The 26235-nt window shown below is 38.5% G+C and overlaps 2 protein-coding genes across 2 annotated transcripts; one reads left to right on the top strand and one right to left on the bottom strand.

Annotated features, from left to right (window-relative positions):
- Nucleotides 1–10599: 10599 nt before the first annotated feature.
- LOC141620817 (RING-H2 finger protein ATL22-like) lies at nucleotides 10600–12096 on the bottom strand. Its single transcript, XM_074437586.1, has 3 exons — nucleotides 11646–12096; nucleotides 10975–11075; nucleotides 10600–10833 (listed from the first exon to the last, which is right to left on the bottom strand). The coding sequence occupies exons 1-3, from the start codon at nucleotides 12094–12096 to the stop codon at nucleotides 10600–10602; spliced, it is 786 nt and encodes a 261-aa protein (XP_074293687.1).
- Nucleotides 12097–15677: 3581 nt separating this feature from the next.
- LOC141620816 (uncharacterized) lies at nucleotides 15678–18378 on the top strand. The gene is made up of 2 exons (XM_074437585.1): nucleotides 15678–17760; nucleotides 17894–18378. The coding sequence occupies exons 1-2, from the start codon at nucleotides 15678–15680 to the stop codon at nucleotides 18376–18378; spliced, it is 2568 nt and encodes an 855-aa protein (XP_074293686.1).
- Nucleotides 18379–26235: the final 7857 nt, after the last annotated feature.

The raw sequence follows: 26235 nt of genomic DNA, 5'->3' as shown, positions 1-26235 counted from the left end.
CTATTCGTTCCATTTTACCTGAAAAGGTAAGATATGCTATAACTAGATTCTGTCTCTTCTTCCAGTCCATATGCGAGAAATTCATCGATCCCGATGACGCGGATTCATTGCAGGACCTCGTTGTAACCTCTCTTTGTCAGTTGGAAATGTATTTTCCACCCTCTTTCTTCACTATCATGATTCATCTGACCATTCACTTGGTTAGGGAGATTTTGTACCTTGGGCCCGTGTACTTGAGATACCAGTATCCTTTCGAAAGATTGATGAAAGTCTACAAGGACTATACATCTAATCGGTATCGTCCGGAAGGTTGTATTGCTGAACGCGCTATTTTAGACGAAGCTCTTTCATATTGTTACGCTCATCTCTCCCCTGAGGAGTTGATTGGCGTTCCTAAGAATCGTCATAGTGACTGGATGACCGGAAAAGGTATTAGGGGCCGGGTTGAAAAAATTGTGACACGTGAAATGTTGCATTTAGCACACATGTATGTGCTAAACAACGAAGATGAGGTGCAACCTTATATTCAACAACACAAAGATGAGCTCAAATACGATCACCAAAACAAGACCGAGAAGTGGATTGCGAACGAGCATACGAAGACGTTTCCGAGTGGTTTAGGAATATTGTCTTACAAATGTACGATCAAACTGGTGATGACATCTCTCCTAGGTTACTACGTCTTGGTTTAGGTCCAAATGCCCGGGTCACCTTTTACAACAGTTTTGCCATTAATGGATATACTTTTTACACCCGCGAGCAAGATGAGGTGAGCACAATGCAAAATAGTGGTGTGAGTTCTGAATTTGAGGCAATGCACTTTGCTACTTCAAAAGATAAAAAGCCTATTTGGGGAAAATGCCTTTATTATGGTGTTATTCAAGAAATATTGGTACTAGATTACATTGATTTCACACTGCCTTTGTTTCGATGTAACCGGGTTGATAACAACATCCATTGTGTCCGAAAGGATAAGATGGGATTTACGTTGGTCAATCTGGGTAAGGTTGGCAATAATAAGGATGATCCTTTCATAATGGCATCCCAAGCTAAACAAGTGTTCTATGTCACCGATCCTATGGATAAGAAGTGGTCTGTTGTAATGTCTATAAGGAAAAGAAGGAGTAGTCCATCCGATAATGATGATGATGATCAGGAAGTCGTTTTTGAGGGAATGGATCAGTCTACCACTGTATCTTATTTCGACGATGTTGACACTGATCATGAGGACACTGAAAGCATCTATATGCGTGATGACCATGGTGAAGGTATTTGGGTTAACGAAGAAACTATGACATCCAAGAAACGTCCCCGATCCCGAGATAGTTCATCGACACATACAAGATATGCATGCATGCTGGTGTAAGTTGTCTTATTTTCTTGATCTTATTATTAGATGTGGATGCTTTGGTGTTGAAATTGCTTTGAATAATGTATTGTTACAGTTTGGACCGTAATGGAATTACGATAATTTTTTTAAAAAAAGAGGTTCAACAATAACAACGGTTATATTTAAATTACCCGTTGTTAATACTTTCAACAACGGGTGTAGTACCTCTACCCGTTGTCAATTATTTTTTTGACGTATTTCATTTTGGCGCAAATTTGGTGAAAATATATTACAACGGGTATATGTTACCCGTTATAATAAACTTTTGACAACGGTTGACTTTTATTGACCCGTTGTTATTAACATATAACAACGGTTCTTCTTTGAGCACCCGTTGTTAATAGTTTGTCTTAATAAAAAACTAATATAGAAACCCATCCAAAGATGCCATATACAAACTAACACACACAACATTATTACTCCAACCGTTGGTATCCTGTGTTAATCCTTCTCTCTTCCTCGCTTTTTACATTCTCGTCGCCCGCTTTCCGAAACCCGCATTCCGTTGCCTTCCCTTATCATCCTGCTCGTTCTCTTTATCATCATCATCAACAAGTATGTTCACTTTAATTTTGTGTTTCGTCATTAGGGTTTTAAGACGATCATCTTGTTTCTTTTTTCATGCATTTGTTTGTTTTTCGTCTTCTTTGTTATCTTTATCATCCCGCATCATCTACTTTACTCCTCTTATCCGGGTTTAGGATTTTAGAAGCTCAATCTGTTGTTTTAAGTTTTCATTCCTATTAGGGTTTAGGGTTTTAGATAATACTCTGCATGTACGTTGTTAAGTTGTTCATATCCAGCTATATCATTCATATTTGGTTTTTAGGATTATCATGGGTGAAAAACGTAAAAGAAGTCAAAAGAATAATGAGCCTGGTGATAATAAGCCTGGTGAGAGGGGTGCTACGAAGTGCAAGAAAGTCCTTGCGCTATAGCCGCTAAACAGTACTGTTCGAAATAACATGGAGTGAGAAGGGTTTCCCTCTTTGGTCCAAATGCGGGTCTTTTCTCCGATTGGATTGGTGCTTGCACAAGACAGTTTGTGCCTATCTATTTAGAGGATGTTAAAAGTTTGAATCCAAAATTGGCGGAGTTATACTTGGCTCGTATAAAGGAAGGCTTTATTATACCCGATGAAAGTCATGATGAGTATTTAATGCATAAGGCAGCTGATGTCCACAGCGGTGGAAGTGTGGCGTTGCTAGGGATTGGTTGTATGTGGACAAGGCAACGGGGGAGATGCGTAAGAGCCCACCGGAAAACAAGTGTCCCACCATCAAGCAGGAAGAATGGGATCTTTTCAAAAAGATGAGAACTACTGAGAAGTTTCAGGTTAAATATCCTCTCCTTTTAACGATTTACCTATCATTTTTTTAATTAATGAGTCCTTTATATAATCTTTTTATTATCTCATCTACTTGCGCTTTTATATAATTATTTGAAGGCCGTTAGCAAAAGAAATCGTGCTAACATTTCATGCAAGAAGGGGAAATTCTATGGTTCTCGAGGCGGTTACAGAAAGATAGAAGAGGACCTCGTAAGTAGCATGCATTATTGCCCTGTGAGACTTTATTTTTTTAATCACACTTGGACTTGCATTGATACACATTTACGTGTATAAATGTTACCATGTTAATGTGTAGGTGGCAAAGGGAGTGAAAGAGGTGGATCGGCATGTAACTTATAAACAAGGGCACACGCCTAAAGGATCCCTACTGTCGTCGCGACAAATATGATCAGGAAGTTTTGGCCAACATAGTAAGCATTATTTTATTCAGACGAGTTCATTACTAACTTTATTATTTTAGTCACAAATATAATTTGAAGTTTATTTAATATATTATAGGATAAAGTAGTGAAAGAGGTAGAAGAAGGGAAATTCACTCCCAGTGGTCGTAATGACGTTCTTGCTAGAGCGATCGGCCGACCCGAACATCCAGGTCGTTTGAGGGGCGTCCCGTTACGAGGTTGGAGTAACGAAATATTATGGGAAAACCGCCCGGATAAAGAAGAAAAGGAAGACTAAGTCCGAGAACGCCGACATGGTAACATTTATTCTATTATTTTCATTTAAGTTCAATTCACATGTTATTGTTGGGATAAAAATTGCCGACACATTACATTCTTGGCAAGCGACTTGATTAATGGCATCCGTACTACTAAAGCCGAATGCTTTGGAGGTAAGCTTTCCGAAGAAGAAGTGAAGATGATGGAGGATGTCATTTCTAAAGGGGGTAATAATAAGGTACAACAGATTGGTGAAGAGGCCGCTACTACCTTGGCAATACATGAGAAGGAAGTATCGGTCAACGAGATTCAGAAAGATCGGTACCTAATAATGCTTCTCGAGTTGTAACAACTAAAGCCGATCAGGTACCTAATATACTTCCTTATTTTTCTTTTGTTTTTTTTTTTGGGTAAGATCGGGGGTGTGTTCACCGCCAACTTCGACATGGTGCCATTGAATTGGTTAATTTTATTAGGTAAATAATGGGTCCGAAAAGGAGATGCAACTTGATGAGAAGACGGTGATGGAAAACAAAGATACATCCCCTTCAAGTCGGTTCCCCGTTTTCGATGAAGGTATGCATGAAGTGTTTAATTAGTTAAATTTATATGAATGCTTTGAAGTTTGTGCAAAAATCGGCCCGAGACAAAAGCGTTTTTGCAAAATCTTTTGAATGTTTGAAGCGTTTTTGCAAAGATATATATAATAATGTATATGTATGTGTATATTCTTCAGGCCGTAAACAATAGGCCAGTTATTCTTGCTGACCCTAATAGAATCGAAAAGCCACCCGTGCGTGTTGGCCGGGTCTCGTAGAAAACAAACCCGCAGCAGCAATGAAACGTAGTTCATGGCGAAAAACTTTTGCCGAATCATAGAATAGTAGAGATAACTACAAATCAATCCAGGCTATGAAAAATTTCCACCGCCCGTCCCATTCGGACGACATTACCATTCTGGGAGATGCGCTTGGAAGTTTCATCCAATGGCCTGATACTCACATCTACTTGGCGAAGATATCTCCGCCGCCTCCGCCCGAGCAAATGGAAAGCATTGGGGTTAGAAGAAATACCTTTATATATATATATATGTGTTACATTTTTAATTGTTGAATGTTTTTATATGTTAAATTTATATGTTATTTTTTTTTTGTAGGGAACAAAAAAGGCGGCTTTGGCGGATAAGCCTAAGTCCACAGACATGCCAACAACCTCGACTTCACAACAACTTGATGAGGTATGTATTTAATTAACTTCTCCATTTTTTTAAAAATTAACCTCGCCCCTTTATTTATATTTTGTCTGTATTTATAAAAAGCATGGTAATTTTGTGTAGGGGACAAAAAGACCGATAAGCCTAAGTCCCCGTCTTACTCGCTACTACTACCTCATCATTGAAAGAGCAAGTTGACGAGGTATTTAATTAAGTACGCTTTTATTTTTATTACTCCAACTAGGATATGTTACCTTTGGATTTTTTATTATTTTAATTATCTATACTACATGTGTAGGTCAGCTTTGGTAGTAGCACCACATCAAAGACTCATTATTTCCTAGTGAAAGTTAGGAGTATAAACTCCACAAAATATAAAGGGAAGGATTACATGCAAAAAGTAAGAACGGGGACGATGATGAGACCGTATGAGGAGGTCTGGCCATCGCATAGCCTCCGAGCAACTGATAATTATTCCGCTCGAGGAGGATATTCTAGGGGCTGAGCGCCAAGCATGCATATCATGGGATCTGCTAGCCGTATGGGCTGGACTAGACCAGATTGATGTCCAACACATATTTGTTTGGATGAAGTAAGTTTCTTAATAAATAATTTCATAGTCTAATATTCTGACTACTAGGTAGATAGTGTTTTAAATACCGGAATTAATACCGTAATAATGTAGGATATTGCAAACCAGAGTGATCCCCGAGAAGAATATTCCATCTGATCAATACGGATTCATGTGCCCCTTTGTTTTATCTTTATTTATTCCGGATTTCACGTTCGAACAACGGGTAGATTATATTGCTCAGCAATTGGCGACAACCAAGAAGCTGATTTTTGGCGTTTATAATGAAAAAGGGTAATAAACAAATTAATATTACGTTTCCCCCTACAATTGCATTTTCATAACTAATATATGTACTTGTTAATAATGATGATGTCTCTTGATGTAGGACTCATTGGGTGCTAGCAGCCATCATGCCGACAAAGAAAAAGTTTTCTGGTTGGACTCTTTACATCATCAACCAAGCGAGACTTTTAAGCACTTGATTAAAATGTAAGTTTATAATACTGATTTATTTATAATAACATTTTCAATTTTTATTTATAGAAAAAAGCTCGTTCATATTTTTGCCCCTAAAAAAATTAGTTTCTCGCCTCCTTTTTATTTTTTAAAAAAGGGCCTTTAAGAAGAAAAGAGCAAACGAGGAGGATCAACCCACGAACGATTCGATGTTGGCCCCGATTTTTTTACGATAACAGGGGTACGTGCTCAAATACAATAACATTAAGTGCAAAATCTGTGTTTAATACTAATACAATACCTAAAGTTCAAGATTCCGATGTGAGCCTTCTCTCGTCTGTTTTTTTTATGTAATAATAGGCCCTCGCCAGCCGGATAGCATACAATGTGGATACTACGCTTGTCGGTTCATGTTGGAGATTATTAGGCGAAGATATCTCGTTATTCCAAAAAGGGTTAGTAATAATTTAAACATGTGTTTATTACTTTTTTTTAAATTAGAGCTAATGTTGTCTTGCAATTGCTGCTATATATACCATGATGTTGCTAATGTTGTCTTGCTTGCCGCTATATATACCATAATGTATTCTCTTTGTTTTTTCCGCAGATGTAATCAACCAACCAACAGATTGAGCAATACTCAAGTATAGATATAGACGAGGTAAGAGACATGTGGGGCAACTACGTCTTAGAATATATATAGATAGAAATGCATGATACTATACTCACAGTTTAGATCAACTTATTAGTAATTTTTTTGTTGAAGTTAGGGAATGATTAATTAGTTCATGTAAATTCAACTCCTTGTAATTATGTATATATATATATATGATCTTCATTGTTGTATGTGGTTGAATTGAATCTATTGAGTTCGATGAACCCACTATGATTTATCTTTGTCTTTGGTATATGGTGTCTTGATATATGCAGGTTTTTGAATGGCATGAAACAAATTTAATTTTTCAGAACATTAGGTGTACGTAATAAAAACGGTTACTAAAAAAAACCGTTGTGAATACCTTTCACAACGGTTAATAAAACTAACACCGTTGTGAATGACATTTACAAATACCCGCGCATAATATTCAACAACAGGTTTTAATCAAAGAACCGTTGTTAAAAGTATTCACAATTTTGGAGGTAAAATTACAACAACGGGTATTAAACAAAGAACCGTTGTTACTAACAATTTCAACAACGGGTATGTAACATAAACCCGTTGTCAAAAGACTTCATAATTTTGGAGGGAAAGTTACAACAACGGTTATACATACGACAACCGTTGTTATATTATTCCCTCCAAAATTTTGAAACACTTTCCACAACGGAGAACACCCAACAACAACGGCTTTTAACCGTGGTGAATACTTTAGACAACGGTTTCACTAAATAAGCAAACCGTTGTAAATACCTTCTACAACGGCCGCATTAACAACGTCCGCTTTTTTATTTTACAACGGTTTTTACCCGTTGTTATAGGTTGTATCTGTAGTAGTGTCACGTGGTCTAGAGTCTTCCGCTGTGTCTCGAACTAGCTAGTTACTTTTAGTTGTTTGGATTTTGAGAACATTTTTATTTCTTTTATCAGTTTTGGATTTGGTTGTATCACTTAAACTTTATTATTATTTAAGTACGTTTCGTTATTGTCCATTTGATTATCATTGCCTCGGGTAACCGAGATGGTAGCATTCTCATGCCTTAAGTGGTCCTGATAAGGCACTTGGAGTATGGGGGTGTTACAGATGGAGTCAAGACGGGTTTTGATTTGGAGAATGTGACCCCAAGAGGGGTTGGCATAGGTTGAGGATAGGATGGTCCAGGCTTCTTGTGAGGACTTGGATTGAGACACAAGAGGGGCTATTGAGCCGTTTAGGGTGCCAACGAGGGCGGCCAAGAGGAGTCGATCTTGGCGTGACCAAGTGGAGTAGGTTGGGTTGGGTTCAGATTTGTTGTCAACAACAATAGTTTTGGCCGGGCAGGGGTGAGTGTCGTCCATGAACTGAAACAACTCCAACCCTTCGAGGAAGGATTGAATTTGAAAAGCCCATTGAATATAGTTGGTGGTGGCGAGTTTGGAGCATTGAGAGAGATTGACAAATATGATTGGGGTGGTTGGTTCGGCGGCGTTAGGGAGAATGATTGCGTGTTGAGCCATGATCGAGTCGTGTGATGCTTAGGATCGAAGGCGATTGATACCATATAAGGAATAAAACAACAGTGATGAAGGTTTTGTATTGTATATTGAATGAATGAATATGAGTACAATGAGACGATATATATATATACAAGAGACGGAAACCCTAAACCATGGAGCCTAAGCAAGCTATCAAAATAAGAATAAGAAAATACAATAACTATATTTACAAAGATACACAAGATATAACTAAGACGGAATAAGCGCGTTATTATTTACTTCCTTAACACATTCAACTGTTACTATGAAGATTATAGGAGTAAATTCTCGATTAGTTGACTGATCATTGTATACCTTACAATATACAGCTTTGCTAAACTACTGTTAGCCGATACAAATACGAAAAATCCAAAATTACTCAATGATGTAAGGAGGTGCGAGGAGGAGAATTTCGACAAATGGGACAAACGCCTTTAGAGCTAAGCCACTGATCGATGCAATCGACATGGAATCGGTGAAGACACACTGGCAGAATTTTCAAAGTCTCTAAAGGTTGATAATCGGAAAGGCAAATCGGGCAAGTGTTGTTGTCGGGTTTGATAAGCCGACCGCTCTTGCCAATCATCACCACCGGGTATGACTCAATTGTGACTTGATCGAGACCCGTGATTTCAGTTGAAGTCGTAGTTATTGTGTTTGGGCTAATTGTTGATGTAGCTTGCTCATTTCTGCTCCCTCGAAATCGACACCAACCAATTATAACTATCATCACCAATCCACAGATGCATAGGCCTAACCCCAGTTTTGGTGAGACCGAAGAAAATCCAGATTTCGAGTCTTTTCCTGAAGGTAGAGAAGGCACAATACTTCCTAGTTTCACATAATATAAACAGTAAATTAAAAATTACTCTCTTCTAAAATCCTGTTTTCTAAAATTACTCGATTATATAATTTTTCCTAAAATTACTCCCCACTTTTATCAAAAATTGCTTCAAAACTTCAATTTAGATGACTTATTATGTATGTTTTAGGAAATAAATTCATAAAATAAAGGAATAAGTAACTTAAGTTGGTGTTTTGATGCAATTTTTGATAAAAGTACATATTAAGTGAGTAATTTTAGAAAAAAATTATGTAAACGAGTAATTTTAGAAAAAACTGAATTTTAAAAGGGAGTAATTTTTAATTTACTCTAATATAAACAGTAAGTTTTTCACGATGGCCAAATGTTATAAATTGTCGACAATAACACCGATAAATGATCGCCTCACAAAACGAAGGCAGAAAAATAAAAAGGCGCTTACCGTCCCAATTAAGATTGATGGTGGAAATATCAGTGAGTTGCATAGAAGAGTATGACACAGGAACATGCAGAATCTTCACAAACTTGCAGTTCGAACTGCCACCATTCGTCATAATATCCTTCTCGACGCTAATAAATGTATAATCCGATCCACTAAGGCAATCAATCCGATCATAATCGAAGATAGTATTGTCATTAGAACAATTGTACAGCCAAAAATCCTTAGTCATCCGATGTGGGTTGAAAGGAGTGTTGTCGAGATTAAGAGACATTAATTTTTCTGGAAGACAATAATAATTTGGAGCTGATAGGTAAATCTCTTGCCTGTTGTAGAAGATACCTTCAACCACCAAAACGACGTCGTTTGGGAGTTGAATGAGAGTACCTAGGATATTGTCACAGTATAAATCGAACCCTGGCATTCCACAGGACTTGGGTTGTATATCATTGATTCTGAATGGATATCGAATTGAGACCGCCATTGAATTCCCGCTTTTAAGGCAACTACTTGGGTTGCAAGGTTCGCCACTGATCAAATTTACTAGTTCGAAGAAGATAGAGAATATGATTAGTTTTGTGCAATTTTTGATCATGATTTTTGGTTTGTTTTGCCCAATTAAATTCCATTTTTTCGTCGATAGTATATAGTTGTTGACATTTATCTGAGCTTAGTCAATTGCCAGCAGAGGTAATGCTAGTTGCAGGGTTGAACTGAAGAATTAATCAAAACCGAGATTAATTCAATGAGACGACATGTTCTCGCAAATCACAAATATATTATGAAGTGCATGTATATATGAGTATCAGCTGAACATTTCCGATTTGGGTAAGAATTATTTCCGATAACGAATCATCGATCAATATGATCGACACTAGACCAAATCTGGCTTATATAATAGTAACTTATATTGGGATATAAAAAGACACATTCAACTATTAATTACTATGAAGATTATATGAGTAAATCTCGATGAATAGAAAGCGCTACATTGTAAAGATTATGATCGATACCATGTCTTCCCCCTTATACTAGAAGAATTAAGAGTTCTCCAAAATTTTCACACCTAAATGAATTTGACTGTAATTGGGTTTTTATTATATTATTTTCGTTACATCTCGATTATACTGAACTTTCCCTTTTCCACCGATTAATACAAAATATTAATTATAATAAATTCACAATTAAATTTCAAATTGAGTTAAATATCATTTTTATTATTATTTTCTTTAATGTTTCTATCTAAAATACCGCGCATTAGCCTGGAATCTATACTAGTTCAAATTAACATGATTGAGTGTATATATAAACAAAACATTTCCTAGCACAAGATAGATTGAAAATAAAGTCAGTGTAACAGTATGAGACCAATCACAAAAATACAAGGCAGATACGGTACAAATTAACATAACATTCACGCTATACATGTTTTTGTTAGTCGTAAATCTTGTAAAGATGGCCTTGTTTAAGTACGCGTATGAGTTATTATATATACACGGAGGCGACAGTGAAAAATTAGGATTAGTGATCGGAAGAAGTACGAGGGGTATTCGCCCTACAAAAGGGACAAACACCTTTAGAACGAAGCCATTGATCGATACAATCAGCATGGAATTGGTGGTTGCACTCTGGCAGTATTTTCAACGTCTCCTGTGGGCAGTAATCAGAAAGGCATATCGGACAGGTGGTGTCATCGGGATTGGTAAGTCGTCCACTCGCACCAATCACTATCACTGGGTATGAATCGATCGTGACCTGGTCAAGACCGGCAAGTGTAGAAGTCGTGACTGATACGCTACTTTGATTGTTCATTGTTGACGTAGTAGGTTGCCCGTTTCTGCGAAATCGACAATGACAGCGACAACAACAACATAGAAAGATTATGGCTGCGATTACCGTTCCTGTGATTGGTAGGATCAGACCGACTGGCTGGCTGTAATAATATGTATAAGGTTGATGTCTTGAATTATCTGAAGGTGTTGGTGGTTCTCTAACTCCTGTCATGTTAATATGTTGTAGAAAAATGAAAAATGAAAAATGAAAAATGAAAAATGAATTTAAACGAGAGATTTAAAAAAAACTATTGATTCTTATCAAATTACAAACCGAGTTTAATTTGAGTTAAATATATTCACAAATCTTACTACGTCTATTCTCATGAATTCTATACATTTCTCGAAATATGCGTGGAGAATTTTGATAAACCTATAGAAATGCATAGAATTATTGGAAATGGATGGCGGAAGTATTTTTCTACTCGTAATCGTGGCTAGTTCAAACCTTAAGCATTTTTTTTTCCTAAAAAAGGAGCCACAAGGGTCAAGGGGCGTTTTGATGCTGACTGTATTTGAATTCAGGCCATGATCACCACATTTTATGACTTTATCATCTATCCTAGTTGACATCTGCTCAAACCTTAAGCATTCAAAGTGAAATTATTCACGATTTGAATTCAGGCCATGAGCACCACCTTTTATGACTCTACTTTTGACATGGAAATTTTAATTATGTCAAACCTTAAACACTCGAAATTAAATGAGAATTTTCCTAGAATGAAAGTTACTTACCGGACCAAGAAAGATCGATTGTCGAAATATTGTTGAGACTAGAACTAGGGTAAAGGGTGGAAACAGTCAAATTCTTGAGAAACTTGCAAACATTCGAAGGAAGGACGTCGATTATATCATACTTTGCACTAATTACAGTATAATTTGATCCACTTAGGCAATCAATTCGATCATAACCATGGTAATTGGGTACCGAGCAATTGTAGAGCCAAAACTTCTTGGAAAAGAAAAAGGAAACATTAGCTAGTCGAAAAGGAGTATCGATGAGATCAAGAGCCAACAACTTTTGAGGAAGGCAACGATCATATGGATCGGAGAGTATTACTACTTCACTCTCATAGTCAATTTCATCGACATGTAGCACGACATCCCTAGGTAGTCGAATCAGAGTGCCTAAGGTGTCGTCGCAATGTAAGTCGAAACCCTTATAGCCGCATCTCTCCTCTTGCATTGATTTTAGCCGAAATGGAGAGTGAACTGAGACGTCGATTGTGGAGACACTACCGTTTAATCTCCGAGGGCAGCTAATTGCCTTGCATGAATATGCACGGCATGAATTTATAATACATAAGAAAAATAATAGATAAGTAGGTATGATAAGTTTGATAGTACAATTTTTCATGATTTTAATTAATTAATTTGTACAATTAGAGATTTTTTTTTTTGTATTAAGGTTCAGGATTTGCCCATTTATAATTGATTTGTTCTTTGTTGGTATCATTCTCAATTTTTCGGTACCGTACACTAAATTTCTTGGCTTAGTCAATCGACTATAAATTTTTCCAAATAGCTATATTCATATATAATATGGAATGTTACTCACTTACTCATATAATCTACGAAGTTCGACGTAATAAACTACTAATAATTGAATATGTCTTGGTCCAGTGTCGCTCATATGGAGGATGACTCATTATCGCTTTGTCGGAATGATTTGTTACTGAAATCGAAAGCATTTAGCTGACATTGATATACTTCATAATATATTTGTGATTTGCGAGAACTTTTCGTTTCATGGAATAGATCTTACGTTTGATTAATTCTTCAGTTCAACCCCCAACTAATAGCACAAATACTATACACAACTGGTTGTACAAGAGCATTGTGTGAAACTAGGCATCCTCCATTGTTGTTCATAGTAGCTTGAGGTAGTTTGTTATTAAGTTGTTATGAGTTTGTTATAGAGAGAGAATGTAGAGAGAGAATGTAATATAGAATTATGAATTGAATATAGAAAGATGACGTACAATACATTGATCTCTTCTATTTATATGTGATCAACTATTTAAGCTGACCATCTCTAACTAACTATAGTCTCTTAACTAACTATAGTTCACATCCCCCCTTCAAGCTGGACAAGGCTTATGATGCTGAAGTCCTAGCTTGCTACTTAAAAAAGCATGTAGTTGTGTACCCAATGCTTTGGTTAACAAATCAGCTAACTGCAACCCTGTTCTTACATGTCGAGTCATTAAAAACCCCTGTTGTAATTTCTCCCTGACGTAATGACTATCGAGCTCCAAATGTTTCGTTCTTTCGTGAAAAATTGGATTTTGCGCAATATGCTGTGCTGCAATGTTGTCACAATATAGTGGAATGGGTCTAGGAACCTGTACTTGCAGATCACTTAGAAGATTAGCAACCCACACCATCTCACTAGTGGTGAAAGACATACTTCTGTACTCGGCTTCCGCCGAACTCTTACTAACCGTATTTTGTTTCTTTGTCTTCCACGAAACCAAAGAATCTCCAACAAAAATGCAGTATCCACTCAATGATCTGCCAGAAAAGACGCATTGACCCCAGTCTGAGTCACTATATGCTACCATAGTGAGTGGTGAAGTAGCAGGATAGAACAATCCAGAGTTGACTGTTTTCTTCAGGCACCTCACCACATGAACTGCTGCCTGCATATGAGGTGCTCTAGGCTGGGCTAAAAACTGACTTAAATGCTGAGTGGAATAAGATATATCAGGCCTTGTCATGTTTAGTGATAACTTCGTTATTTACGCTCTTTCTATGCCTAAGAACCTTTGCTTATAGCTCACTTGAATGTATTTTATGTGCATTTCAGTGTCTTAATTCCCTATAATGCTCAAATCCCGTCCTTTTGAAAGTTTGTTTCGGTTTTGGTTGTGTTTATCCTTTTTTTTGTAGGAAAGATGATGATTTAGCAATACTACACCCACTAAGCCGAGGGAGGCCCATATGCGATACACATGACCACAAGCCCAACCCAAGACGGAATAAAAGGCTTAAGAGAACAAAAGGCTGAGTCTAGCGCTTATCCAGAAGCAAGATGCGCATCTCTTACAGGAAGGCACAAACCGTGCGCATCCAACAGTGCCTTCCTCATCTTCAAGATGCGCATCTCTTACAGGAAAGCACAAACCGTGCGCATCTGACAGTGCGTATCTCATCTTGGCAGTGCGCATCTCCAGATTCGTGCAATACTCTTATTAGCTTAAACGACATTGTTTTAAGTCATTTTTACTTGATTTGTAACCTAGTATATAAGCAAAAACTGGAGTTTTCTCAGGAAGAATCATCATATAACAACTCTTAGTGAGAGAAATAGAAAAAACCCTTGTAATTTGTGACAATCCTTCAAACAATTTACAAGATTCAAGCTTTCTTTCACCAAGTTCCTTGTTTTCTCAATTGTTCTTGTTGTTGGTATATTTCAATTTCTCTTTCTCTCTTTAATTTAATTTGTTTACATTTGCTTACTCTTTAGTTTTGTTGAGTTGTTTATGTTAGGATTCTTCTCTTTGTTGTTTGATTGTTGTTTTTCTCTCTCTTGTTCATCTTTTCCTTGTTCACCATTGTTGTTTTCACCCAAAGATTGAGTCTTTGGGTTTCTTGTGTCAAAGATTGTATCTTTTGGGTTTAATCTTCATCCTTCTTAGCTTAATTTGTCTACAATTAGAGTTTAGTAGAATTATTGCATGATTAATTGTAGAATCCAATCTCACATCATGTTTATACATAAAGAATCCATCTTTATTCATTGTCTTGCTAAATTAACCATGATTAGTGAGTAGTAATTTCACTAGGGTGCGATTAGACCGTAACATGAGTAATTTATCTAATTGAGTTCATTAAATTAGTTGTTGAGGAGGGGGTTTTTTGGGTTTAAACAAAGGAATTGGATTGGTGTCTCTATTTGGGAGTAATTGTCGGTTTTGACCCTTGTCCACCAATGGGAGTTGGTTAGGTTGGGATTGATTGCTTTACCCTTTTTAGTCGTGTGCCGACTTGGGTTGAGCCCGGGAGGGAGAACCCAAGTGAGGTGCCCTTGTTTTTCGGTTTGAAGTTCGCCTTCGGGAGAAGGGTAGGGATGACCGGGAGTTTATCGCGGGCTTAAGCCCTTGATCTTGATGAGAGGTGAGCGGAGTGGGCCCACTTTGGTAAGCCTTGAGTCTTGAGTCGGGGGAAATCGTGTCACGAGCCCGGGAGGGAGTTGATTCGGTATCACTAGTGTCCCACCATGAGCCCGGGAGGGAGTTGGTGGGCGAATTAGAGGCGTCTCCACTCAATACACTTACCCCTTAACAACTAGTTGAAGGAACTCTTGATTTATTACGAATGTCGGTGGTTTAGTCGCGCCCTAGGTCCCCAATTTATTGAGTAAAACCGCATTATTTTAGCTTGCCTTCATCCTTTAGCATTTGCATTAGTTATTTCCATTTACTTGTTATTTAGTTTAGTTTAACTAGATAATCAATCTCTTATTTATTGCTTGACTTAGCTAAACATAAGAATCAAAACAATTAGTAGTCTCCCAAGCTCCTCGTGTTCGACCCTTACTAGTGCAACGCATCGTTCACTTGCGAGGTTTAACTTGAACCATCAAGTTTTTGGCGCCGTTGCCGGGGAGCAAAGGCTAGATATTAATTGTTTTGTTCTAGTTTAGACTAAGTCATTGTTGACTTTGCACACCTTGGTGTGCCATCTATCTTGCTAATCAATTCATGACTTGAGTGTGTAGTGGTTTTTAAGAATCTATTTGAAAATCCGAAAAGTACAACAATGGGTGAACCGGTTCCGATTAGGGACTACATGGCCCCAAAGCATATTGTGAATTCTAGTGTTCAAAGGCCTAGGATCCAAGCCAACAATTTTGAAATTAAGAATGCTTTGCTTAACCTAGTGCAAGATAACCAATTTTGGGGAGGTCCCTTGGAGAAACCTAATGACCATCTCAATGATTTTCTTGACAATTGTGACATGTATAAGATGAATGGGATATCCGATGATGCGGTCCGTCTAAGGTTGTTCCCTAGATCACTAAGGGGAGCGGCTAAGGATTGGCTAAAGAATTGTGATCCCGACTCTTTCAAGACTTGGGGTGAGCTCTCCTCGGCCTTCTTGAAAAAATACTTTCCTCCTTCAAGAATGGCTAAGGTAAAGAGTGAGTTGCAAGGGTTCACTCAAGAGGAAGATGAGACTTTGTACGAGGCTTGGGAGAGGTACAAGAGACTCCAACGGTTATGCCTTCACCATGGCATATCCGAGCCCGAGTTGATCAATAATTTTTACAAAGGTTTGACACAAGACCTAAGGCTATTTCTTGATTCGGGTTCGGGTAAGGGAGCCTTAGATATCTTGGGTCACAAAGAGGCAAAAGATTTGATTGAAGAGATGGCCTCAAGGACAATGGATTGGAACAATGAAAGACGAACAAGAAAAGGTAAAGGTAAAGACTCTAATACAGTGCTCAATGTGGAAGTGAAGAGTATGCTTGAGGACCTCACTCAACAAGTAGCATTATTGAACTCCAACAAGCCCTCCAACTCCAACACGAGGCAAGTGTTATCTTGTGAACTTTGTGGTGAAGAAGGACATACCCCAATTAATTGTCATTTGATCCAAAATTTTCAAGTCCAACAAAATCAAAAACCAACTTGGGAGCAAGCCTTTGAGCAATTGGTGATTGCCAACCAAAAATCCGGTTCCAAACTTGACAACCACATTACTTTTCAAAGTCGTGTTAATGATGATATTAGAGCTTCTCAAAGGGCCACGGAAACTCATGTTGCTCAAATTTCACAACAATTGAGTCAAATGGCTCAAAATTCGGGCAAGTTTTCGGGTAACACGGTGAAGCCAAAGCAAATGAATGCGGTATTCTTGAGAAGTGGAAGGCAATTGGAGGAAGTTGTGAAGACTCCAAGGTGGAAAAGGAAGAGGGTTTCTAGTGGATCAATGAAAGAGACACCGGTTGAAGTTGAAGTTGAAGTGGAAAAATCAAAGGAAGTTGAAATGGTTGACCCACCAAAAGAAGATGAACCGGTTCCATCAAAAGTCAAAGAACCTACTCCACCTCTAAGGGAGTATGTTGAACCAATTCCCTTTCCACAAAGGCTTGCAAGGCCAAGGCTTGAGAAGAAATATGAGAAGTTCATTGATATTTTGAAGAGTATGAATGTCACCATACCATTTCTTGACATGATCACCGAAATCCCTAACTATGGAAAGTTTTTAAAGGAACTTGTGACTATGAAGAGAAAGAGTGAAGGGGTACAATCCGTTAACCTTTCTAGGGAGTGTAGTGCAATCCTCACTCACAAACTTCCTAGAAAACTTGAAGACCCGGGAAGCTTTTCTATTCCTTGTTCTATCCAAGGGGTGAAGATAAAGAGAGCTTTGTGTGACTTGGGAGCTAGTGTTAGCTTAATGCCTCTTTCCTTGTTTAAGAAGCTACACTTAGAAGATTTGAAGCCTTCAAAGATCTCCCTACAACTAGCCGATCGTTCGGTTAAGTATCCCTTGGGTGTAATTGAAGATGTTCCTTTGAAGGTTGGAAAACTTGTGATCCCATGCGACTTCTTTGTCGTGGACATGCCCGAAGATAGCCATGTGCCAATCATTTTGGGTAGGCTTTGCTTGGCCACGGGAGGTGCTATGATAGATGTTAAGAGTGGAAAACTCTCACTCCAAGTGGGTAATGAGAAGATTGAGTTTGAACTCAACAATTCCATGAAATCTCCTCCTATGGGCAACTCTTGTTGTAGGGTGGATATGGTGCAAGATAACTTGGATGAACCTAATTTAGAGCCTTTATTTTTGGACCCATTGGAAGCTTTCTCAACAAATGAGAAGGGAAATGAAGGTGATCTTATGTTGAGAGTTGATGTGAAAGAAGATTTGGGAGAATATATATGATACAAGAAAAGATGAATTTGAAGACCAAATTGATGATGAGATTGAATTGTATTTGAGCTCTCCGGATTCTTTTGGTCTAGGCTCTCTTGAAAGTACACCTTGGTTGGATAACACTTCAAGTGATTGGGAAGCTCAAATTGATGCATTGGAGGCGGCTCTCAATGGAAATGGTTCGGTTCAAGAGGAGAGTCAAGAAAATGGGGATAAAAATGACAACATCATGAACCTCAATGTTGAGAAGTTGACTCCTCCACCTCTTATTCCTTACCATTCTCCTTCCTTTGATGACAATGAGGAAATTTCCTCATTCTATGAAGTTTATGAGATGCCTCTCCCCCTACCTCCTAGCTACCACTTCAACATGAAGAGCCCACAAGATGGTACAAAGAAGGGCGAGAGGAAGAATGACAAGAATCGCTTGAGAAGAAGTTGGTTGTGGTATGCTATAGCTTGGTGCTACTTGTGCTTGTTTGAGGGTTTTGCTAAAGTTTTTGACCGCTTACTCCGTGCCTTGAGTGACATGGATCATGATACTTGGAGATTCAAGCAAGATAATTTTGGATGAGAGGTTTGGTGGAGTCCCTCAAGAACCACCAAATTGTATATATTCTCTTCCCTTACTTACTTATACTTTACTTGCATTTTAGTTCCCCCCCTACATTTGTTCCATTGAGGACAATGTCACGTTTTAAGTGTGGGAAGGGGATTCATTACATAAAAATCTTGAAAATTTTAAAAATCTTAAAAATACCAAAAACATGTTATTTATTTTCAAATATTAAAAAAATCCAAAAACATGTTCTTTATTTTTGAAAAAAAAAAAAAAAAAATTCAAAACCAACAAAAATATGTTATTTATTTTTCCTATTCTCTCCCTATACTTTGTTCCATTGAGGACAATGTAAATTTCAAGTGTGGGGAGGGAAATATCCACTTTGTGCATATTGTTTATATTTGTATATATTTGCTTGTTAATTTGAGAAAAATACAAAAACGCCTAAAAATTGAAAATTTTCAAAAATTTCAAAAATATTGCATTGTTTATATTATATATATTACATTTGTCCTAACCATTTTGATAGGCAACACATGAATCATCGGAGAAGACGCTTGGTAAAATTCTTCCAATCCTTTCTCCTTTATCCTTCCTTTTCTTTTTGTATATATAAGCATGGAGGAGGAGGGGATATTTGATGTGGATGTTCCCTTTGGGAACCGTTTTGGATATGTGTGTGTTGTTGGTGTGTTGTTAGGACTAGAACTTGTATGCATATAGATTAGACATGTATATATGTGTTCACTCTTGCATTCACATAGCTTGTTCATATGTGTAGTTTTCATTCATACACGTTGCATTTCGTATGTAAATATTTGCTTAGGGAGTCTTAATGTGGAGGGCATATGTTGCCAATGATGATAATTTGTTTTGCCCGTGTCATTTCCCTCTTGATAGCTCGTGCCTTTTGATGATACTTGTTAGGGTTTTTGCTTGCAAAAACCCGGAAGTCTAGCTTAACAATCAAGTTGCGACCACCTTGTGAGACCGTATTAGGCCCGAGACTTGACCTAGGTCCGATATAGCTACTAAAATGTGAGGATAGAGCCTCCATATGGCTGGTCCATCAAACCGGTTCCGTTTAGGTCATGAGAGTATGTAGTTCTCCTTACGTGGTATGTCATGTCAAAACGCATAAGTATGGTGCTCATTCCTTACCGTAGAAGTGTCGATGTGCATGTTGAGACAATTTTGTTCAAATAAAGTAGCCTCTCATATCCAAATAAGCTTATTTTTCACCCATTTGATCATCTTTCCCTTTTGTTTACCCAATTTGTGCCTAAGCCTTGTCATTACATTTGCCAATAAAATAACTACATTCCATAAACATCTCACCTTTGTTGAGTAGTTCGTCTTTGTAGTTGTTTTGAGGAGTATAATTGGGTAGGAAATTTGATTTTTATTGAGGTGAACGGTCCGAAATATCACAAAAGTGAAATGAAACTTGATGGTTGACCAATTTTTGCATATTTAAGAGGTTTACAAGAAAATGAAGAAAAGAAAAAATGAAGAAGAAAAACAAATAGAAAAAGAGAAAAAATGAAATGAAAAACAAAAAGAAAAGAATGTATATTTTGTGTCAAATAAAGGGTTGGTATTTTGCAAATCGAATCTTGCTTTGTAAAGAATTGAATGATTTTTGGAAATGACAATCTTGCCATATTTTGTGGAAGAATTCATTTGCATGGGTAGAGTTTAGCGGATTGGTTGGATGTGACGACTACTTAACCGATAGCCTCACATGTCATAAAACGGTGTTTGCATCGATCCCTTTTTACCTAAACCAAGCCCCGTTACAACCCGGTTGTCTCTCTTGTATGTGCATCATTTTACATTTCTCTTGCGGATATTGGATATAGTACCATATTAGATTGCGGGCATGCTTCGCAAGTCGAGTTAGGAGAGTGATTTCGGTTACTTTTTGTCACAAAAATCACCCTGTTCTTTTATTTGAGTGACTAGTGAAACCCCTGAGAGTCGGACTTTGGTCTCCTTTTTGGTCAAGGGTTTGATATGGAGTCGAATCTTGCGTGTGTCGTGTCATTCTTGGAAGTATAGCAAAGTACTTCCCCTTTCCCGCCAAGAATTTGTTTCTTAGGCACACCGTGTTGTCAATGTAGGCTACTTGAGCTAGAATTAGCAGGGGATAGACACCTTGGTATGACCCGGAGACGACACCCTCCACTAATGACTCTCTTTGTTCGGTTTTGAAACAAAACGACCGTTTAGATGAGGAAAGCGGTTGACTTTTTGATTGATGCATTCTAATACTTTCTTATGTGCTTACATGATGGATGCATTGCATTTTTCTTGCAAGACCCTACTTGCCTTGCGAATTTTGCCTTTTCCTCATAAGTGAAACTACGTGAGTTGAAAGGGCGTAGAGTGCGATAATACTCATTCGGCTTATTAATTTGAATAATGGTGAGTGTTTCTTATATTGTGCATACGGCTCACCCGATGAGAGCCTCCCTTTTGTCTAGTTTTGAGCATCTTTTGTTTACTCGAGGACGAGTAAAGGCTTAGTGTGGGGAGATTTGATAACTTCGTTATTTACGCTCTTTCTATGCCTAAGAACCTTTGCTTATAGCTCACTTGAATGTATTTTATGTGCATTTCAGTGTCTTAATTCACTATAATGCTCAAATCCCGTCCTTTTGAAAGTTTGTTTCGGTTTTGGTTGTGTTTATCCTTTTTTTTGTAGGAAAGATGATGATTTAGCAATACTACACCCACTAAGCCGAGGGAGGCCCATATGCGATACACATGACCACAAGCCCAACCCAAGACGGAATAAAAGGCTTAAGAGAACAAAAGGCTGAGTCTAGCGCGTATCCAGAAGCAAGATGCGCATCTCTTACAGGAAGGCACAAACCGTGCGCATCCAACAGTGCCTTCCTCATCTTCAAGATGCGCATCTCTTACAGGAAAGCACAAACCGTGCGCATCTGACAGTGCGTATCTCATCTTGGCAGTGCGCATCTCCAGATTCGTGCAATACTCTTATTAGCTTAAACGACATTGTTTTAAGTCATTTTTACTTGATTTGTAACCTAGTATATAAGCAAAAACTGGAGTTTTCTCAGGAAGAATCATCATATAACAACTCTTAGTGAGAGAAATAGAAAAAACCCTTGTAATTTGTGACAATCCTTCAAACAATTTACAAGATTCAAGCTTTCTTTCACCAAGTTCCTTGTTTTCTCAATTGTTCTTGTTGTTGGTATATTTCAATTTCTCTTTCTCTCTTTAATTTAATTTGTTTACATTTGCTTACTCTTTAGTTTTGTTGAGTTGTTTATGTTAGGATTCTTCTCTTTGTTGTTTGATTGTTGTTTTTCTCTCTCTTGTTCATCTTTTCCTTGTTCACCATTGTTGTTTTCACCCAAAGATTGAGTCTTTGGGTTTCTTGTGTCAAAGATTGTATCTTTTGGGTTTAATCTTCATCCTTCTTAGCTTAATTTGTCTACAATTAGAGTTTAGTAGAATTATTGCATGATTAATTGTAGAATCCAATCTCACATCATGTTTATACATAAAGAATCCATCTTTATTCATTGTCTTGCTAAATTAACCATGATTAGTGAGTAGTAATTTCACTAGGGTGCGATTAGACCGTAACATGAGTAATTTATCTAATTGAGTTCATTAAATTAGTTGTTGAGGAGGGGGTGTTTTGGGTTTAAACAAAGGAATTGGATTGGTGTCTCTATTTGGGAGTAATTGTCGGTTTTGACCCTTGTCCACCAACGGGAGTTGGTTAGGTTGGGATTGATTGCTTTACCCTTTTTAGTCGTGTGCCGACTTGGGTTGAGCCCGGGAGGGAGAACCCAAGTGAGGTGCCCTTGTTTTTCGGTTTGAAGTTCGCCTTCGGGAGAAGGGTAGGGATGACCGGGAGTTTATCGCGGGCTTAAGCCCTTGATCTTGATGAGAGGTGAGCGGAGTGGGCCCACTTTGGTAAGCCTTGAGTCTTGAGTCGGGGGAAATCGTGTCACGAGCCCGGGAGGGAGTTGATTCGGTATCACTAGTGTTCCACCATGAGCCCGGGAGGGAGTTGGTGGGCGAATTAGAGGCGTCTCCACTCAATACACTTACCCCTTAACAACTAGTTGAAGGAACTCTTGATTTATTACGAATGTCGGTGGTTTAGTCGCGCCCTAGGTCCCCAATTTATTGAGTAAAACCGCATTATTTTATCTTGCCTTCATCCTTTAGCATTTGCATTAGTTATTTCCATTTACTTGTTATTTAGTTTAGTTTAACTAGATAATCAATCTCTCATTTATTGCTTGACTTAGCTAAACATAAGAATCAAAACAATTAGTAGTCTCCCAAGCTCCTCGTGTTCGACCCTTACTAGTGCAACGCATCGTTCACTTGCGAGGTTTAACTTGAACCATCATTTAGATACAATAATTTTCCAATTAAGCATCTATATTTCTCAGGATCTTCCAATATTTCTCCCGAATCAGTGGACAACTTGAGTCCTCTTGGTAAGGTAAAATTAGGTGGAGTACAATTCTCCATTTGTATATGCTTTAGTACATCCAATGTATATTTTCTTTGGTTGATTAATAATCCTGTAGCATTTCGTGCTATTTCGAGCCCAAGAAAATACCTTAGATTTCCTAAATCCTTTATTGTGAAAGCATCATCCAGTCCCTTCTTTAATGCTGTGATTTCCTTTTCACACTCTCCTGTCAATAAAACATCATCAACATAGACAAGAGCTACAGTGAACTTCTTTGTGACAGGGCACACTCTTGTAAACAAGGAATAGTCTTGTTTGGATTGTGTGAAACCTTGAGCTTGTAAAAATTTTGTCAGCTCTATATTCCATTGACGTGAGGCTTGTTTAAGACTATATAATGATCGTTTAAGCCTGCAAACCTGTCCTGGAACTGCATTTTTGTATCCTTCAGGTGGTACCATATAAACTTCTTCTTCTAAAAAACCATGTAGGAATGCATTGTTAATATCTAGTTGAAACAATGGCCATCCCTTAGCAGCAGCAATTGCCAATAAAATTCTGACTGTAGCAAATTTTGCAACGGGTGAAAACGTGTGAACATAATCTTTATATTTCACTTGGTTGTAACCCTTGGCTACAAGCCTTGCTTTGAATCGTTCAACTGTACCATCTGCTTTATATTTAACCTTGTAAACCCATCTTGAACCAGTTGCTTTATGTCCTTTTGGCAAATCAGTTAATACCCAAGTCTCATTCTTCTCCAGAGCTTCCAATTCCTTGTTCATTGCGGCCAACCATCTAGGATCTGTTTGTGCTTGAGAATAATTAGTTGGCTCATTTTCCTTAAGAACATTTGATAATGAATGAACATATTCTTTTGAAAAATCAACCATATTGTCCAACACTGAAGAATGGAAGCAGTTGAATATAGACAAATTAGAAGATGAACTCTACTGTACAGGTAACTTCTGTGTGCATAAGTACCCCTGTAATCTGGAGGACATCTGCTTAGTGTGGACAGCGGGGGTGCCCACGGGGGCGCTTGGGTTGGAAAGAGAAACAAGCGTTTGCATTTTTGTTGGAGTTGCCACCAATTTTTATGGGAAATTGGTACCGTTCGAATACCTCGTGTCATGTCAAGTCACAAAGTAGAGACATGAACACTAAGCAATCGTTACCCTTAGCATTCTATGTCTAGAATGACTCTCGTAGATGCCAATGAACACGGGTGCTCACGGAGATCTGGAGTAAGGGGTGAGGGTACGTATTAGGAAGCTCTTTTGATCGAACACCTAATCCCGCCCGCCTCGATAGCGGCCTCTACTAATGATTAGGGAAGTTATTCGTACTCGATATATCGTCGATTATATGCATGCAATGCAACATCCAAGTTTTAATCCTAGCATGTGAGAATTAGACTAAGTCGGTAAACAATTAGTTAACATACAATTAATGTCAAAGTTGGAATTTAAGTTCAATTACATGTGAAAACATACAAATGATACAAAGCAATATGATAAATGCAATAAAGAAAAATTACAATAATTACAATGGGTTTAGCGATTTATGTCGAAAATACCTTTAAAACGGATAATTTGAGAAAAAGGAATAAACAAATAAATTAACGAACAAATCAGAAGGTGATAATACGAATAATAGTTATTTATGCGTAAGCTAATTAATTACGTCAAGGCAAAACGGAGTTCAGGGACAGAACTCAGCCAGGAACAGGCGCAGCAGAGCTGCGTCCCTTGGAATAGGTGCAGCAGTTGCTGCGTCTGTTCCGTGGTTCAGTTCTGGCTGTGAAGCCGTGATTGCGAGCCGTTAATGTTAATTGGTGATTTTTAAAGATCGATTAAATTATTTACTCGGATGAAAGTGATTACCAGGTTATTTAACATGTGAATGGGTCATGAAATCAATAAAATATGAGTGAGACGGAATTAAGATGGATTAATTACAGGAGTGAAAAATATTAACAAATGAAACAAATTGATTCAATTAGTTAAATATGATGGATTAATGACGAATATGCGATAAATACGACAAAAGACAGATGAAAACTATATCAAAGATGAATTCCAGAAACTCAATATTGATGAATTGAATCTCTACAATCTCGGAATTTTGGTTTGCGGTGAAACTTGATATTTGGGATCCTTGAAGGATGGGTAAACTTTCTACCATCTCGGAATTTTGGTTTGTGAAGGCTTTTCAGGGCACTTTTCTAGGGCATAATCGCCATTATAACGAAATGCTGCCGAAATTTTGACTTGAACCCGGAACTAGGCTTCACATTAGGCTTGACTTAACCCAAAATACCACATGAGTGATCGGGTTGGTGGGAACATGGCCAAAGATGGCGAGAAAAGAGCGATTTTAGGGCTTCCGAAGGCTCGAAAATCCCCTAACTAAGGCTTGTCGTCACATGACGCGGCCTAAATTTGCTTTAATGTTGCAGGTGATGAGGCTTCTACTTCTGGGAGGACTCCCATGGAGATAGACGCTGCCACTGTCGAGGAGGCTTTAGAGCAGGCCTTCACCGCTGCGGTGATGGCTGCTGGAGACGAGTTTCACGAGGAGGAGGCCGTTGAGGAGGAGGAGGCCCCGAGACGGGCCAACGTCGGACGAGGAGGTCGCCACCGAGAGAGGGCTCTGCTCTGCGTGGGAGACTTGGGAGAGCATGCACCTGGTGTGGGCTGCAGAGGGTCACCTGTCCTACAGGACGGTGAAGAGTTTGGTAAATAGGAATTCACTACTCATTACTCATCCCCTTTCATTCTTTCATTCGAATTCTTTCAAATTTCATTCAAAACTAAAGATAGCTTTGTTTCAAATTATTATAGGAGGCCGGGAACATCAGGTCGTTCTCGGGTTACACGACAGCGATGGAGCACTACGAGCGGCTGTCGGCGGAGGAGAGGGCCATGATCGAGCGTGGAGCGTTCGGTCCTTTGGTTCAGGTTTGGAGGGATATCGCGAAGAGGAAGTTGCGGGCTAACCTTAGCCTGATCCGCGCTTTCTTGGACCGATTCTGGGATACGACTTCCACATTTCACATGCCTTTTGGTGAGGTGGGAGTCACTTTGGAGGATTACGGCATGATTTCTGGTCTGCCGTGTGGGACCGAGGAGGTGGTGTGGCCGGAGGCTGCCATGAGGGTGGATTCGGCCGAGGCGAGGAGATTGATCGGCTGGAACTTGTCGCCGAAGGCTGTTACAGTGCCGGGTTTGATACACAGTTCTTACGTTCGAGACTACTTTGCGGGGAAGACCCCGACGATGGTGACTATCGACGGGAGGGAGACGGCTCCTCCTCCCTGTACAGCTGAGCAGAGAGCTCTTCTGTGGCTTTGGTGGTTCCTGTCTTCGATTTACCTCGGAGACAAAGGCGAG

This window comes from Silene latifolia, chromosome X (assembly GCF_048544455.1).
Source record: "Silene latifolia isolate original U9 population chromosome X, ASM4854445v1, whole genome shotgun sequence".
In the NCBI taxonomy this organism is placed as follows: domain Eukaryota; kingdom Viridiplantae; phylum Streptophyta; class Magnoliopsida; order Caryophyllales; family Caryophyllaceae; genus Silene; species Silene latifolia.
This window is presented reverse-complemented; position numbering and strand designations above follow the sequence as displayed.